Source organism: Arabidopsis lyrata (genome assembly GCF_000004255.2).
Source record: "Arabidopsis lyrata subsp. lyrata unplaced genomic scaffold ARALYscaffold_6, whole genome shotgun sequence".
NCBI lineage: Eukaryota > Viridiplantae > Streptophyta > Magnoliopsida > Brassicales > Brassicaceae > Arabidopsis > Arabidopsis lyrata.
Window position 1 is genome coordinate 4,916,920 of NW_003302550.1, and position 10,066 is coordinate 4,926,985.

General features: G+C 39.1%; 4 protein-coding genes across 4 annotated transcripts; 2 read left to right on the forward strand and 2 right to left on the reverse strand.

Annotated features, from left to right (window-relative positions):
* The first annotated feature begins 109 nt into the window (after positions 1-109).
* Positions 110-1,752, forward strand: LOC9307582 (elongation factor 1-beta 1). Its single transcript, XM_002871466.2, has 6 exons — positions 110-247; positions 328-444; positions 528-597; positions 776-920; positions 1,118-1,231; positions 1,320-1,752. The coding sequence occupies exons 1-6, from the start codon at positions 162-164 to the stop codon at positions 1,481-1,483; spliced, it is 696 nt and encodes a 231-aa protein (XP_002871512.1). The 5' UTR covers positions 110-161; the 3' UTR covers positions 1,484-1,752.
* A 434-nt stretch (positions 1,753-2,186) lies between these two features.
* LOC9307583 lies at positions 2,187-4,844 on the reverse strand. Its single transcript, XM_021020859.1, has 2 exons — positions 4,690-4,844; positions 2,187-4,204 (listed from the first exon to the last, which is right to left on the reverse strand). Exon 2 carries the CDS (start codon positions 4,182-4,184, stop codon positions 2,349-2,351), a length of 1,836 nt encoding a protein of 611 aa, XP_020876518.1. The 5' UTR covers positions 4,185-4,204; positions 4,690-4,844; the 3' UTR covers positions 2,187-2,348.
* Positions 4,845-5,659: 815 nt separating this feature from the next.
* Positions 5,660-8,611, forward strand: LOC9309619 (thylakoid membrane protein TERC, chloroplastic). The gene is made up of 14 exons (XM_021020603.1): positions 5,660-5,845; positions 5,939-6,019; positions 6,182-6,318; positions 6,395-6,471; positions 6,560-6,647; positions 6,719-6,799; positions 6,903-6,959; positions 7,072-7,153; positions 7,331-7,380; positions 7,530-7,586; positions 7,672-7,750; positions 7,878-7,936; positions 8,053-8,110; positions 8,208-8,611. The coding sequence occupies exons 1-14, from the start codon at positions 5,710-5,712 to the stop codon at positions 8,303-8,305; spliced, it is 1,140 nt and encodes a 379-aa protein (XP_020876262.1). The 5' UTR covers positions 5,660-5,709; the 3' UTR covers positions 8,306-8,611.
* Positions 8,612-8,987: 376 nt separating this feature from the next.
* LOC9307584 (cysteine proteinase inhibitor 1) lies at positions 8,988-9,973 on the reverse strand. The gene is made up of 2 exons (XM_021020604.1): positions 9,773-9,973; positions 8,988-9,418 (listed from the first exon to the last, which is right to left on the reverse strand). Exons 1-2 carry the CDS (start codon positions 9,890-9,892, stop codon positions 9,233-9,235), a joined length of 306 nt encoding a protein of 101 aa, XP_020876263.1. The 5' UTR covers positions 9,893-9,973; the 3' UTR covers positions 8,988-9,232.
* Positions 9,974-10,066: the final 93 nt, after the last annotated feature.

The following is a 10,066-nucleotide window of genomic DNA, read 5'->3' on the forward strand; positions in this document are numbered from 1 at the left end:
AGAGTTTTCAAACGTGTGAGTGGCACGGTGGGAGGGAAGACTCTAGAAAGGAAGGTGAGCCCCACAAAGTCACTAGAAGCATCTTCAAAGCATTTCCTCTGGTTTACACTATTTTAGAGTAAGCTCGTTCTTCTTTCTATAGAACCATAACTTGAGCATCAATGGCGGTTACATTTTCTGATCTGCACACAGAGCAAGGTCTCAAAACCCTCGAGGAACATCTCGCCGGAAAAACCTACATCTCCGGGTATACTCTCATATACAATTTGATATATTAGCTTGTGTTTCCAATGTTTCTACTCTGATTTGTTCATAATTTGTTTTCAGCGATCAGCTTTCATTAGATGATGTGAAGGTTTACGCTGCCGTATTGGAGAAGCCAGGCGATGGCTTCCCCAATGCTAGCAAGTGGTACGATTCCGTTGCTTCTCACCTCGCTAAAAGGTTCGTATAATTCTCATTCGTTTTTGCTTCCTTTTTGTTTCTTGTTGATCTTCGGAGAATGATGACTTCTTTGAATGTTTCAGTTTTCCCGGGAAAGCCGTCGGAGTGAGAGTTGGTAGTGGTGTTGCTCCATCTGAAGCTCCGCAGACTGAGGTATTAGAAGTAGTCAAATTTGGAATGACGCCAAAGATAATATGTTTGTAGAATTGAAACAATTCTGTGATAGTGTGAGAGACAGAGATTTAAGTAGAGGAAAATGCAATTGTGGAGCTGTTGGAATGATGATTTTAGATACTGTGATTTAGCTTTGTCCCTCAACTTATATCTGCAGGCACCTGCTGCTGCTGGAGCTGACGGTGATGTTGATGATGATGATGATGATGATATTGATCTTTTTGCTGATGAGACTGAAGATGAGAAAAAAGCTGCTGAGGAGAGAGAAGCTGCTAAGAAGGATACTAAGAAGACTAAAGAGAGTAAGTCTCTATCTAGTTTGGATTGGATCACTTTGGACTATTATAGTAGATTGTTAGTATCTTCTGCCAGAAAGATTGTATGCTTAACACTGAATTGAGATTTAGGTGGAAGTTCTGGCTTGCGATTTGAGCTGTGATGTATCTTGAGATCCTGCTGATTTTTGGTTACTTCTTACTCTTTGAACTTTTTTCATTAGGTGGAAAATCTTCTGTGCTACTCGACGTAAAGCCATGGGATGATGAAACCGATATGAAGAAGTTGGAAGAAGCTGTTCGTAGTGTTCAGATGCCGGGTCTTACATGGGGAGCTTGTAAGTCAAATCAATTCAATCTAAAATTTACATTTTGCAACAAAAAAAGCTTCAATTGTTTTGTTCTGATGTGAGTAATTTGTTGCAGCGAAATTGGTACCGGTTGGTTACGGGATAAAGAAACTCACAATCATGATGACAATCGTTGATGACCTTGTGTCTGTAGACAACCTCATAGAAGACCATCTCACCTCAGAGCCTAACAACGAGTACATCCAAAGTGTCGACATTGTCGCTTTTAACAAGATTTAGAGACTCCAAAACCCGTTCCACATGAAAAAGATGTTGAGTTTCAGTTTTGGTGTCAGTCTTGTTGTGTTTCTAATATGGTTTGATATGACGCTAAAGTCTCTTCTTCTAAGTTCCAAGACCAAACGTTGGAGTTGAAGCACATTAACTTCACTTGGTCTCTTGTAAGTTCTTGTCTAAGACAATTTGCTGTTATAATGGCCCTGTTCGTTTGCAAAGACGCTGCGACAGAGACCAGCGATTGAAAAAAGGCTTTATCTCTCTTTCATTTCCCTTTCATCTCCTCTGCATCTTCAATTCATCCTATCGCTACGACTCCAATTTCATGATTTCGGAGTCGCCGAAAATAACAGTGACACCACACTAATGCTTTATTATGAATCAGCGACTGTCGCCGGTGTCTTCTTCCTTGAATTCATGAGTCGCTCTCTTCTTTAAAAAGGTGTCGCCGGAGAGATCGCGCGACTCTCAAAAGAACAGGCCCAATATATATTATATGCTGGGCTTGGTCGGGTGTAGAAAAAAAAAATCAAGCGTCCAAAACATATTGCGGTTAAAAGGCTTAATATATTTGACCAGATTGACATACCAGACCCTTGTTTGCTGCGCTTTTTCTTACCCTCTTTACCTGATTAGAACTAGGCTATAACAGAAGAAAGCAAATGATGGTGTGATTTTTAGAAGCCTTTTGGTGCTCCATGTTAAATATGTGGGAGGATATAAAATATAAGGAAATTTGAAAGATCCATTCTGAGCAAACAAGCAAGAAACACTTGATAAAACCAGTAACCACAAACTCATATCATCCATCATCTCTCTCTCTCTCTCCTTTCATTTTTCTTTATTCTAGAAGAGCATTTTATCACCTTTAAAGCGAAGGAGGCACATACTGTCTAGACAAACTAAACAGATCTTTACCCTCAAAAGGCGATGTCCACTCTCTCCCATTTCCCACTAAAGCAGCTTCCTGCACTCCCATTGCCATGCCCATCCCATTCCCATTCGCCAATGTTCTTGTCCTTCCATTCATATGAGCTTCATATGGGGATGATGCTGCCACGTACTGTTGGCTTGGTCTTGGACAAGCTAGGCCTTTATCTAGACTCCAGTCGATGTTGTTGTAATCCAAATGCCCCAATGAACCATCCGCGTTCCAGTCCAGCCCAGAAGAAGATGATCCCGCCAATGATCCAAACCCCGAGAAGAGTCCAAGAGAAGCAGCTGGAGCCACAGCAAGCGGTGCAGAAGCTCCTGCCATTCTGTGACTGTTGTTGTTCACTTGACCTTGATATTGTTGATACTGAAGTTGCTGGTACATCAGGTTTGAATTCAGATCATTAGGAGGCAGACTTCTTGAGGGCAAGTATCCGTTAGATTGACCCGCCTCGGATCTATTTGCAGGGTACCAACCGCTGCCTGCTGCTGCTGCTGCTCCAGTAAAGGATGCATTCATGGTAGACACAGGTAGCACATTTGTGTTAGCGGATTGAGAGCGTTGTTGTTGTTGCTGCTGCTGCATCACCATAACTGGTTCCCTCATATCTTGCTGCTGAAGCCTCTTGTATTGATCACCTTGAGCCGCCACATAATGTGTTTCTTCTGTCGATCGCGACAGCGGTGTCTGTTGATATGGTATGCGTTTATTCTCTTCCACGGTGGCATTTTGTTGCAGTTTCATCCACTGCAACTTCATGTGAATTCTTTCCAACGAATTTACACTTTGGTTTTCGGATTCTCCATTAATGTAGCTGGATCCTCTGGGGTAACCAAGATTCTTTCTGTCAAGGGCTTCTTCACTGCCTGCAGGATACATACCTGAGTTAGGTTGTAACTGGGCTACTGTATTCTGACTTGTGAGCACAGAAGGGACTTTGCTACTGTTAACAGAAGTATTATCACTAATATCCTCTACTTTTCTAGACGCAGTAGATTGGTCTTGCTTCTGTCTTCTTAATGTTTCTTCTGCTTTCTCAATGTCCCCCTCTGCTGTAACCACAGCTCTTTCTACATCCTGCTTGGTGCACTTATATTTTGTTTCCAACTCCAAGATTCTACCCAACTCTTGTGATATGTCAAGCTTTAAGTTCCCAGAGGTAGGATCTAGTTTCTTATCTGCTACTTTAGCCCCACCATCATCAAACAGCCAATTAATAGATTCCTCTATTTTCCCTTCATTTAGCATAAGAGCGTAAGTTGCCCGCTCATGAGCAATCCCCATTGCTATAATCTGCTGAGCATGAACTTCAAGTTTTCTGGACATGAGATACTGACAGCATCGCTCATGCAACTCCTGAGCTCGCTTTTCCTTTTGACGTTGGTGCTTTCTTTCATTCTTCAGTCGCATCTTATCTCGCTTGTCATTGTCAGCTCCAGGAATGATTTCTTGTTTTGCAGCAGTACTAGGCACTTTCTCTTTGTGATCTTCAGAGTCACCTGACCAGCTACCATTATTAGAGACAGAATCACAGTCAGCTCCAGTTGAATCCGACTCATCAATATGTCTGAACCGGCCATTATTGTGAAGAGATGAGGAACCAGTTGCTGAAAGCGACTCAACGGTTTGAAATGTCCCCAAAAGTGGATTGTAAGCACCAACCACAACACCACTACTTGCACCCATGGATCCCGAGGCTTTACTAGGTGTCTTCTGTGAATCATTCATAACCTTCTTGTCTCTCGATTTGATCTTGGATGCGCTAGACATCTTCTCACAACAAAGTTATCCTACAGTTCTCATAAAAAACGAGAATAAGTCAATACAATAATCTTCTCTTAACAAAAACAATATTCTTGTTGAACATCAAAGACCAAAATGGTGATTTGAGCTGCAATGTCAAAGATGGTGATTCTTCAATGAGAAATGAAGGAACACAGATTTCACAGAGACGACTATTCTTACTACTACATCGTTGATATCACAAACGTATGGATCCATTGCAGAAACGAATCAGAAAATCAAAAACGAAACAACAATCTCCGGAGATCATTTCTGAATCGAATAAGGTCAAAACACAAATTCTCGGCGACAAAAGGAACATAGCAGTTGAAATCAAATCCATAACAAGAACAAGAAATCATTCCTGAGCAACGGAGGGACGAAATTCGAACGAATCAAGAAAACCTAAAGGCGAAAAAGGAAATGCGCGATTTGAAGAAGAAACCAAATCCAAGTAATAGATCAGTGATGGGACGGGAGAGGGGAAGAGAACCTGGTTGATCGGAGTCGTTGACGGAGAAGCGAGATCCGGAGAAAAGGAAGAAGAAGAAGAAGAAGGTGAGAGAGCTTAAGGCGATGAGGATGAGGAACGAGAGGAGTGCGATTATATGAATAATACCAAAAAAGAATAAACTCGGCGTTTCGAATCCCCAAATCGAAGTACCTATTGGTAAATTAGGGTTTGGTTTAGCAATATTATGATTTTTTTCCTTCTTTTCTTTTATTTTCTAACAAACAAACCGAATATGAGTAGCAAAAACCAAACCAATGTCTTCGTATTAATTTTTTAAAAATAATTCTGAGCCATTGATTTTTTTATTAGAATTTTTCAGGTTTTTTTTTCCAGTTGTCTTTGTTTTGGTTTCAGTTGTCAAAAAAACTGATTAATTAAACATTATAGATTTACATGGGTAGGACTCGGACACAAGTATCGTAGTTTTAGGATGATTTTGATAACACACACAACTAATAAGCTTTGTACAAATTTTAACAAACAATTAATAATTGGCTTTTCTGTTAAAAATAAATAATACTACGGTATAAAAAAGTAAAAATTACATAAAACTCTACTGAAAATAACGTCTTTGAATTACTTGGTGGTTTAATGAGACTTTTTGTAAGTGTCAAGAAAGTTCAATATTTCAAAGTCTCACATATGGTTTCAAAGACTTTTGGACAAATCATGATGTGTTTTTTTTTTTATTAATGAGTCATCATCGCCAAAATGCAAGTCATACTAATTAATTGGTTGTATCAAAAAGTCAAACCGAAAACTAATTGAAGAATAATCATATGTTTGATTAGAACCAAACTCAATCTAAAACTGTACCAAAGTATTTTCATAAATTACTTAAACATCTAAAAAACCGGAAAACTTAAACCGAAATCAATCAAACCAGCCAAAACGAAGGGTAACATCGTCTAATCAAAGAACGACAACGTTTTGAATGGTCTTCGCCGATTGATATAGTGGTCACTCGCGGTCTGTTTTTTGGATTTGACGCAAAACGCAATGAGCTTAGCTTCAGTTATCCACCACGGAATTTTTGCTCCGGCGAAATCGGATCGAATCTTTCTTACCATTCCGGTGGTTCCGCCGGATTTCCGAGCTCGTGGATGGACTGAGTCTCGTTTCTCTCTCGTTTCAGGTCCTCCTTCTCTCTTTCACACAATTGCATTTTCATTCGTGTTTATGGAAGGATTCATCTATCTGGGTCATGCTAATGTGATTTTGGTTTCAGCTGCGAATCGTCGTCTCTCTCATCTTCCTCCTATTGCTTGCTCCCGAGAAATCGATCAGGAAGATGATGTTTCTTCTTCAGGTGATTGCTTCTTCTCCAAAATTTTGTTCTTCACTTTAAATTGTTTGTAGTGATCTTCAGAAACTCATATTATGATCTTTATTTTGCTAGCAATACACAATTATATATAAAAGAGGAAGCTTTATCTTGTGACAATAATTTGTTTGTGGCATGTTAGTACAGAGAAGGAGAGCAGAGAACTTCTGCCACACAAAAACGATGAGAATGCAAGCTCTTCGTCATCAGTAGATAGTGGAGGCTTGAACGATTATCAACAAGAAGAAACATACAAAACTTCCTTCAAGACTGTTGCCTTGTGTGTTAGTATTCTCTTGCATCTGCTAATAATACTCTTTGCTCTACAAACGAAACCTAATGTCATATTTATCTCAATAGGTTGGCACTGCGGTGGCTTTTGGAATTGGAATAGGTTTGAAGGAAGGTGTTGGCAAGGCATCAGAGTTTTTCGCAGGGTCCGTAGAGCTTAGATCTGATATACAGATTTTTCACTTAACCCTTTAAGGATATATGTCCTATCTTAACTGTTTTCAACTCTTGCAGCTATATATTGGAGCAAAGCTTGTCAGTGGACAACTTGTTTGTTTTCGTTCTTGTTTTCAAGTACTTCAAAGTGCCACCCATGTATCAGGTGCCAAACTATCTCTACAGATATTTTGCTCTTGATTATAGAATATTCTAATTCTGTGTCCCTTTCTATAGAATAAGGTACTTACCTACGGTATAGCTGGTGCAATTGTCTTCCGTTTCACGCTCATATTACTGGGAACAGCTACTCTTCAGGTGATTTCTATGTTTACATCAAAATGCTGTTAGTGATTTTATTTGTTTATTTATTTCATTTTTCTTCCTCATTTAATTTTGAATTCTCCCTACTATCTTTCAGAAATTTGAAGCAGTCAATCTACTGCTTGCTGCTGTACTTCTTTATTCGTCTTTCAAGGTGCATGTTACCTCACCTTAGCATTTATACCTATAATTATACATAGTTATTGATATGGTATATAAAAGGTGCTCTGTCATTCAGTTTCTCTGTCCTCTATATGTTAATACAGTTATTTGCAAGTGAAGAAGATGATACAGATCTATCCGACAACTTCATTGTAAAGACATGCCAGAGATTTATTCCTGTCACATGTAATATACCCGGTCTTTTTCTCCTTGTTCCTGCTAGTTGCTTATGTTTGTTACCATCAAATTTTATTTTGACTGGATTATCCGTTGTTAGGCGTCAAGTTTTCCAGTGCTTATACTGTTTAGTATGCTTCCATAGCTGATTTATTCCTTCTTTCTTTTGTTTATAACTGCTGGCAGCAAGTTACGATGGAAACCGGTTTTTCACAAAGCATGATGGCATTTTGAAAGTAAGTAGATGACAAAAATTTCCTCCTATATATTCAAGGTTTATGTATAAGTCACTGTTAAGTCTTATTACATGTGGACTCCATGATCAAAATATTCATGATAGTACCTTTGATTGGGCTCTAATTTATTTCAACAATATTTGGGGCAGGCCACACCATTGCTACTTACAGTAGCAGTGATCGAGCTCAGTGACATAGCATTTGCGGTAACTTCCGACACCACTTTGTGAATCTGTTTTTGTCTCTTTAGAAATGAAGCAAATCACTGATACTGGTTGCCCATTTTCTTAGGTTGACTCGATACCAGCTGTTTTTGGCGTCACAAGGGATCCTTTTATTGTCTTGACCTCTAATCTCTTTGCAATCCTAGGTATATGTTGCCTAAACTTATTCTTGTTAACTTCTCGCCTGTCTCTTTTGAATGCTCTTGGAACTTTGAAACTGAATTTCAGTTGAAGATTTTTATTTACTTCCTCTGGTGTTTGAATTTGCTGCAGGACTAAGGTCTCTCTATACACTTATTTCTGAAGGAATGGACGAGCTAGAATACTTGCAGGTATCATTCAGCTACTCTGTTTCATGCTTGAACAAACACGAGTCATTAGCAGCAATGCGCATTAAGTACCCATGGACTAGTATGATTGTATCTAATCTTGTCTTTGTCTTTCCCAGCCATCAATAGCAGTTGTTCTTGGCTTCATAGGATTCAAGATGATCCTTGATTTCTTTGGTATATTTATTATCGCTTCATTCCGCATTTCTGCTTAAACAAAACCGTACAACTACCACAAAAACTAAGCTATCTCGACATTTTTTCCTCCTTGCAGGGTTCCACGTATCAACTGAGGCATCACTTGGTGTCGTGGCACTTTCTCTCGGCACAGGAGTAGTGTTGAGCCTAACAAACAAATCCAGCGACAGCTAACTAAGAACTGAGAACTGAGAACTGAGAACTGAGAACTGAGAACTGATTCCAGAGGAAATCAATAAAACAGTTTCAGTTCATGGAAGCATTTCGCTGATGTGTTTACTGTATATAAAACACAGAGAAAGGGCATGCTTTGCAAGATGTAATTTACTTTTTGTTTGCTCATTCAAGGAGTACAAGATTATCCCTTTTTGGATTAGTCTTTCCATTTCTCTAAAAATACAACTCTTCTCTAGGCATTAAAAGATCAAACAAAACACACTTTGAATGTTCAGATACTCTCTGAAGTTGCTGTTTGGATTATTGCATCAGTATGTTGAAACCGAGATCTCCCAAAGATCAAATTATGGTGCCACGAAATGTCAATTGCAGCTACTACTCATGATGGAAGGGTGAGGAAGACAACACTCTTTAGCCTAAATATTGAGTAAAAGGTGACCAGTTGGATGCAGGAAACCAACTAACCCAGACACATGAATCAAGCATGAGTAGACTTTGCCAGAGAAAGACAGGATGGACATGACCAGATCAATTGACTGTAACCCTTCAACCTCACAGACCGATATCATTTCAGAACATGGCAATGATCCGAATCTACCAAAGTTTACATCTTGAATCAAATTTCTGATACCTGAACTACTACTATCATGGTTTGTATCTTTCTTCGTCATGATGTTTGGTAAAATCAAGGCAGATAGATAGAAAGTGACAGTTTGATAATAGCAATACACAAACGAAAGTCAAGAGATACACACAATACCAGTTCAAACACATGGGACTGGATTCACATTCACTTATTAAAGAAGTTAACTTGGTTAAACCGGAACTCTTATCACGTGGTCTGAGAGCACACAAGGACCTCACTCAAGCCTGGAAAGCAAAGCAAAGCAAGGAAACAAGACAGCAATAAGCCCAGCTATCGGTTTAAACATCATGAAGGTGGTTGAAACTCTCCAACTGCTTGAGATTCTCCCATGCTTTCTCCAAAACCTTGGCCTCGTAGACCTTCTTGGTCTCACCATCAGCCACCTCCACAGTGAGATGGTGCATTGTTCCTGCAACAACCTGTGTTTTTGCACCAAGGAGCCTCTTGTACTCCAGACTCACGTTCTGTAGACAAAAGAGAGATCACTAAATAAGAAAAAAACAAGCAAATCGTTTGCAATCATCACGTTCTCTTATACTGTTTCTCAGGCAGTGATTGTGTTTAAGGTTAGTGAATTAAGAAGAAGACCACAACAAGCAAATCGATTTTCTGGAAACAAAACTTTCAAATCAATCTACGCGAGGGAACATAAATTCTCAAAACAAAAAAATAACAATTCCTGATGCGATTTCAATAAGAATGACCGATAGATCGAACGAGAAACTCATTGATTTGCTATTAAGATGAATCTGGATCATCAACCAAACAGATTTGAGGATAATGAAGGCAGCGAAAGATGATGGGAGAATCAATCGTACCTCGTTCTTGTTATGCTCATCGACAGCGAAACGAGCGAGACTCTCGACTTGAAGATCATTAGCATTTGCATCAATATCGCGAACTCCTCCGACGATTGTTCCTCCTTGTTGATCCGCCATTTTCGATTCTTACTTTTTTGATTTATCTCAAAAAGATTTGATTCGTAGCTAAGTCTAACCCATTCTCCGTGTTAAGTGTTATATATAGAGATTAAACCGCGTTTTTTCTTTCCTTGAAGAATATTTCTTTTGGAACAAAATAATATTATGACTCATTAATTGTAGCACTAACTA

Bases quoted from the DNA above. Each gene is read 5' to 3' on its own strand.
- LOC9309619 (XM_021020603.1), top strand. From the start codon at position 5,710: ATGAGCTTAGCTTCAGTTATCCACCACGGAATTTTTGCTCCGGCGAAA. The intron at 6,319-6,394 runs GTTAGTATTCTC...TTATCTCAATAG, and splicing joins TCAAGACTGTTGCCTTGTGT to GTTGGCACTGCGGTGGCTTT. The intron at 6,800-6,902 runs GTGATTTCTATG...ACTATCTTTCAG, and splicing joins TGGGAACAGCTACTCTTCAG to AAATTTGAAGCAGTCAATCT.
- LOC9307582 (XM_002871466.2), top strand. From the start codon at position 162: ATGGCGGTTACATTTTCTGATCTGCACACAGAGCAAGGTCTCAAAACC. The intron at 248-327 runs GTATACTCTCAT...ATTTGTTTTCAG, and splicing joins GGAAAAACCTACATCTCCGG to CGATCAGCTTTCATTAGATG. The intron at 921-1,117 runs GTAAGTCTCTAT...TTTTTTCATTAG, and splicing joins TACTAAGAAGACTAAAGAGA to GTGGAAAATCTTCTGTGCTA.
- LOC9307583 (XM_021020859.1), bottom strand. From the start codon at position 4,184: ATGTCTAGCGCATCCAAGATCAAATCGAGAGACAAGAAGGTTATGAAT.
- LOC9307584 (XM_021020604.1), bottom strand. From the start codon at position 9,892: ATGGCGGATCAACAAGGAGGAACAATCGTCGGAGGAGTTCGCGATATT. The intron at 9,419-9,772 runs GTACGATTGATT...TTTTGTCTACAG, and splicing joins ATGAGCATAACAAGAACGAG to AACGTGAGTCTGGAGTACAA.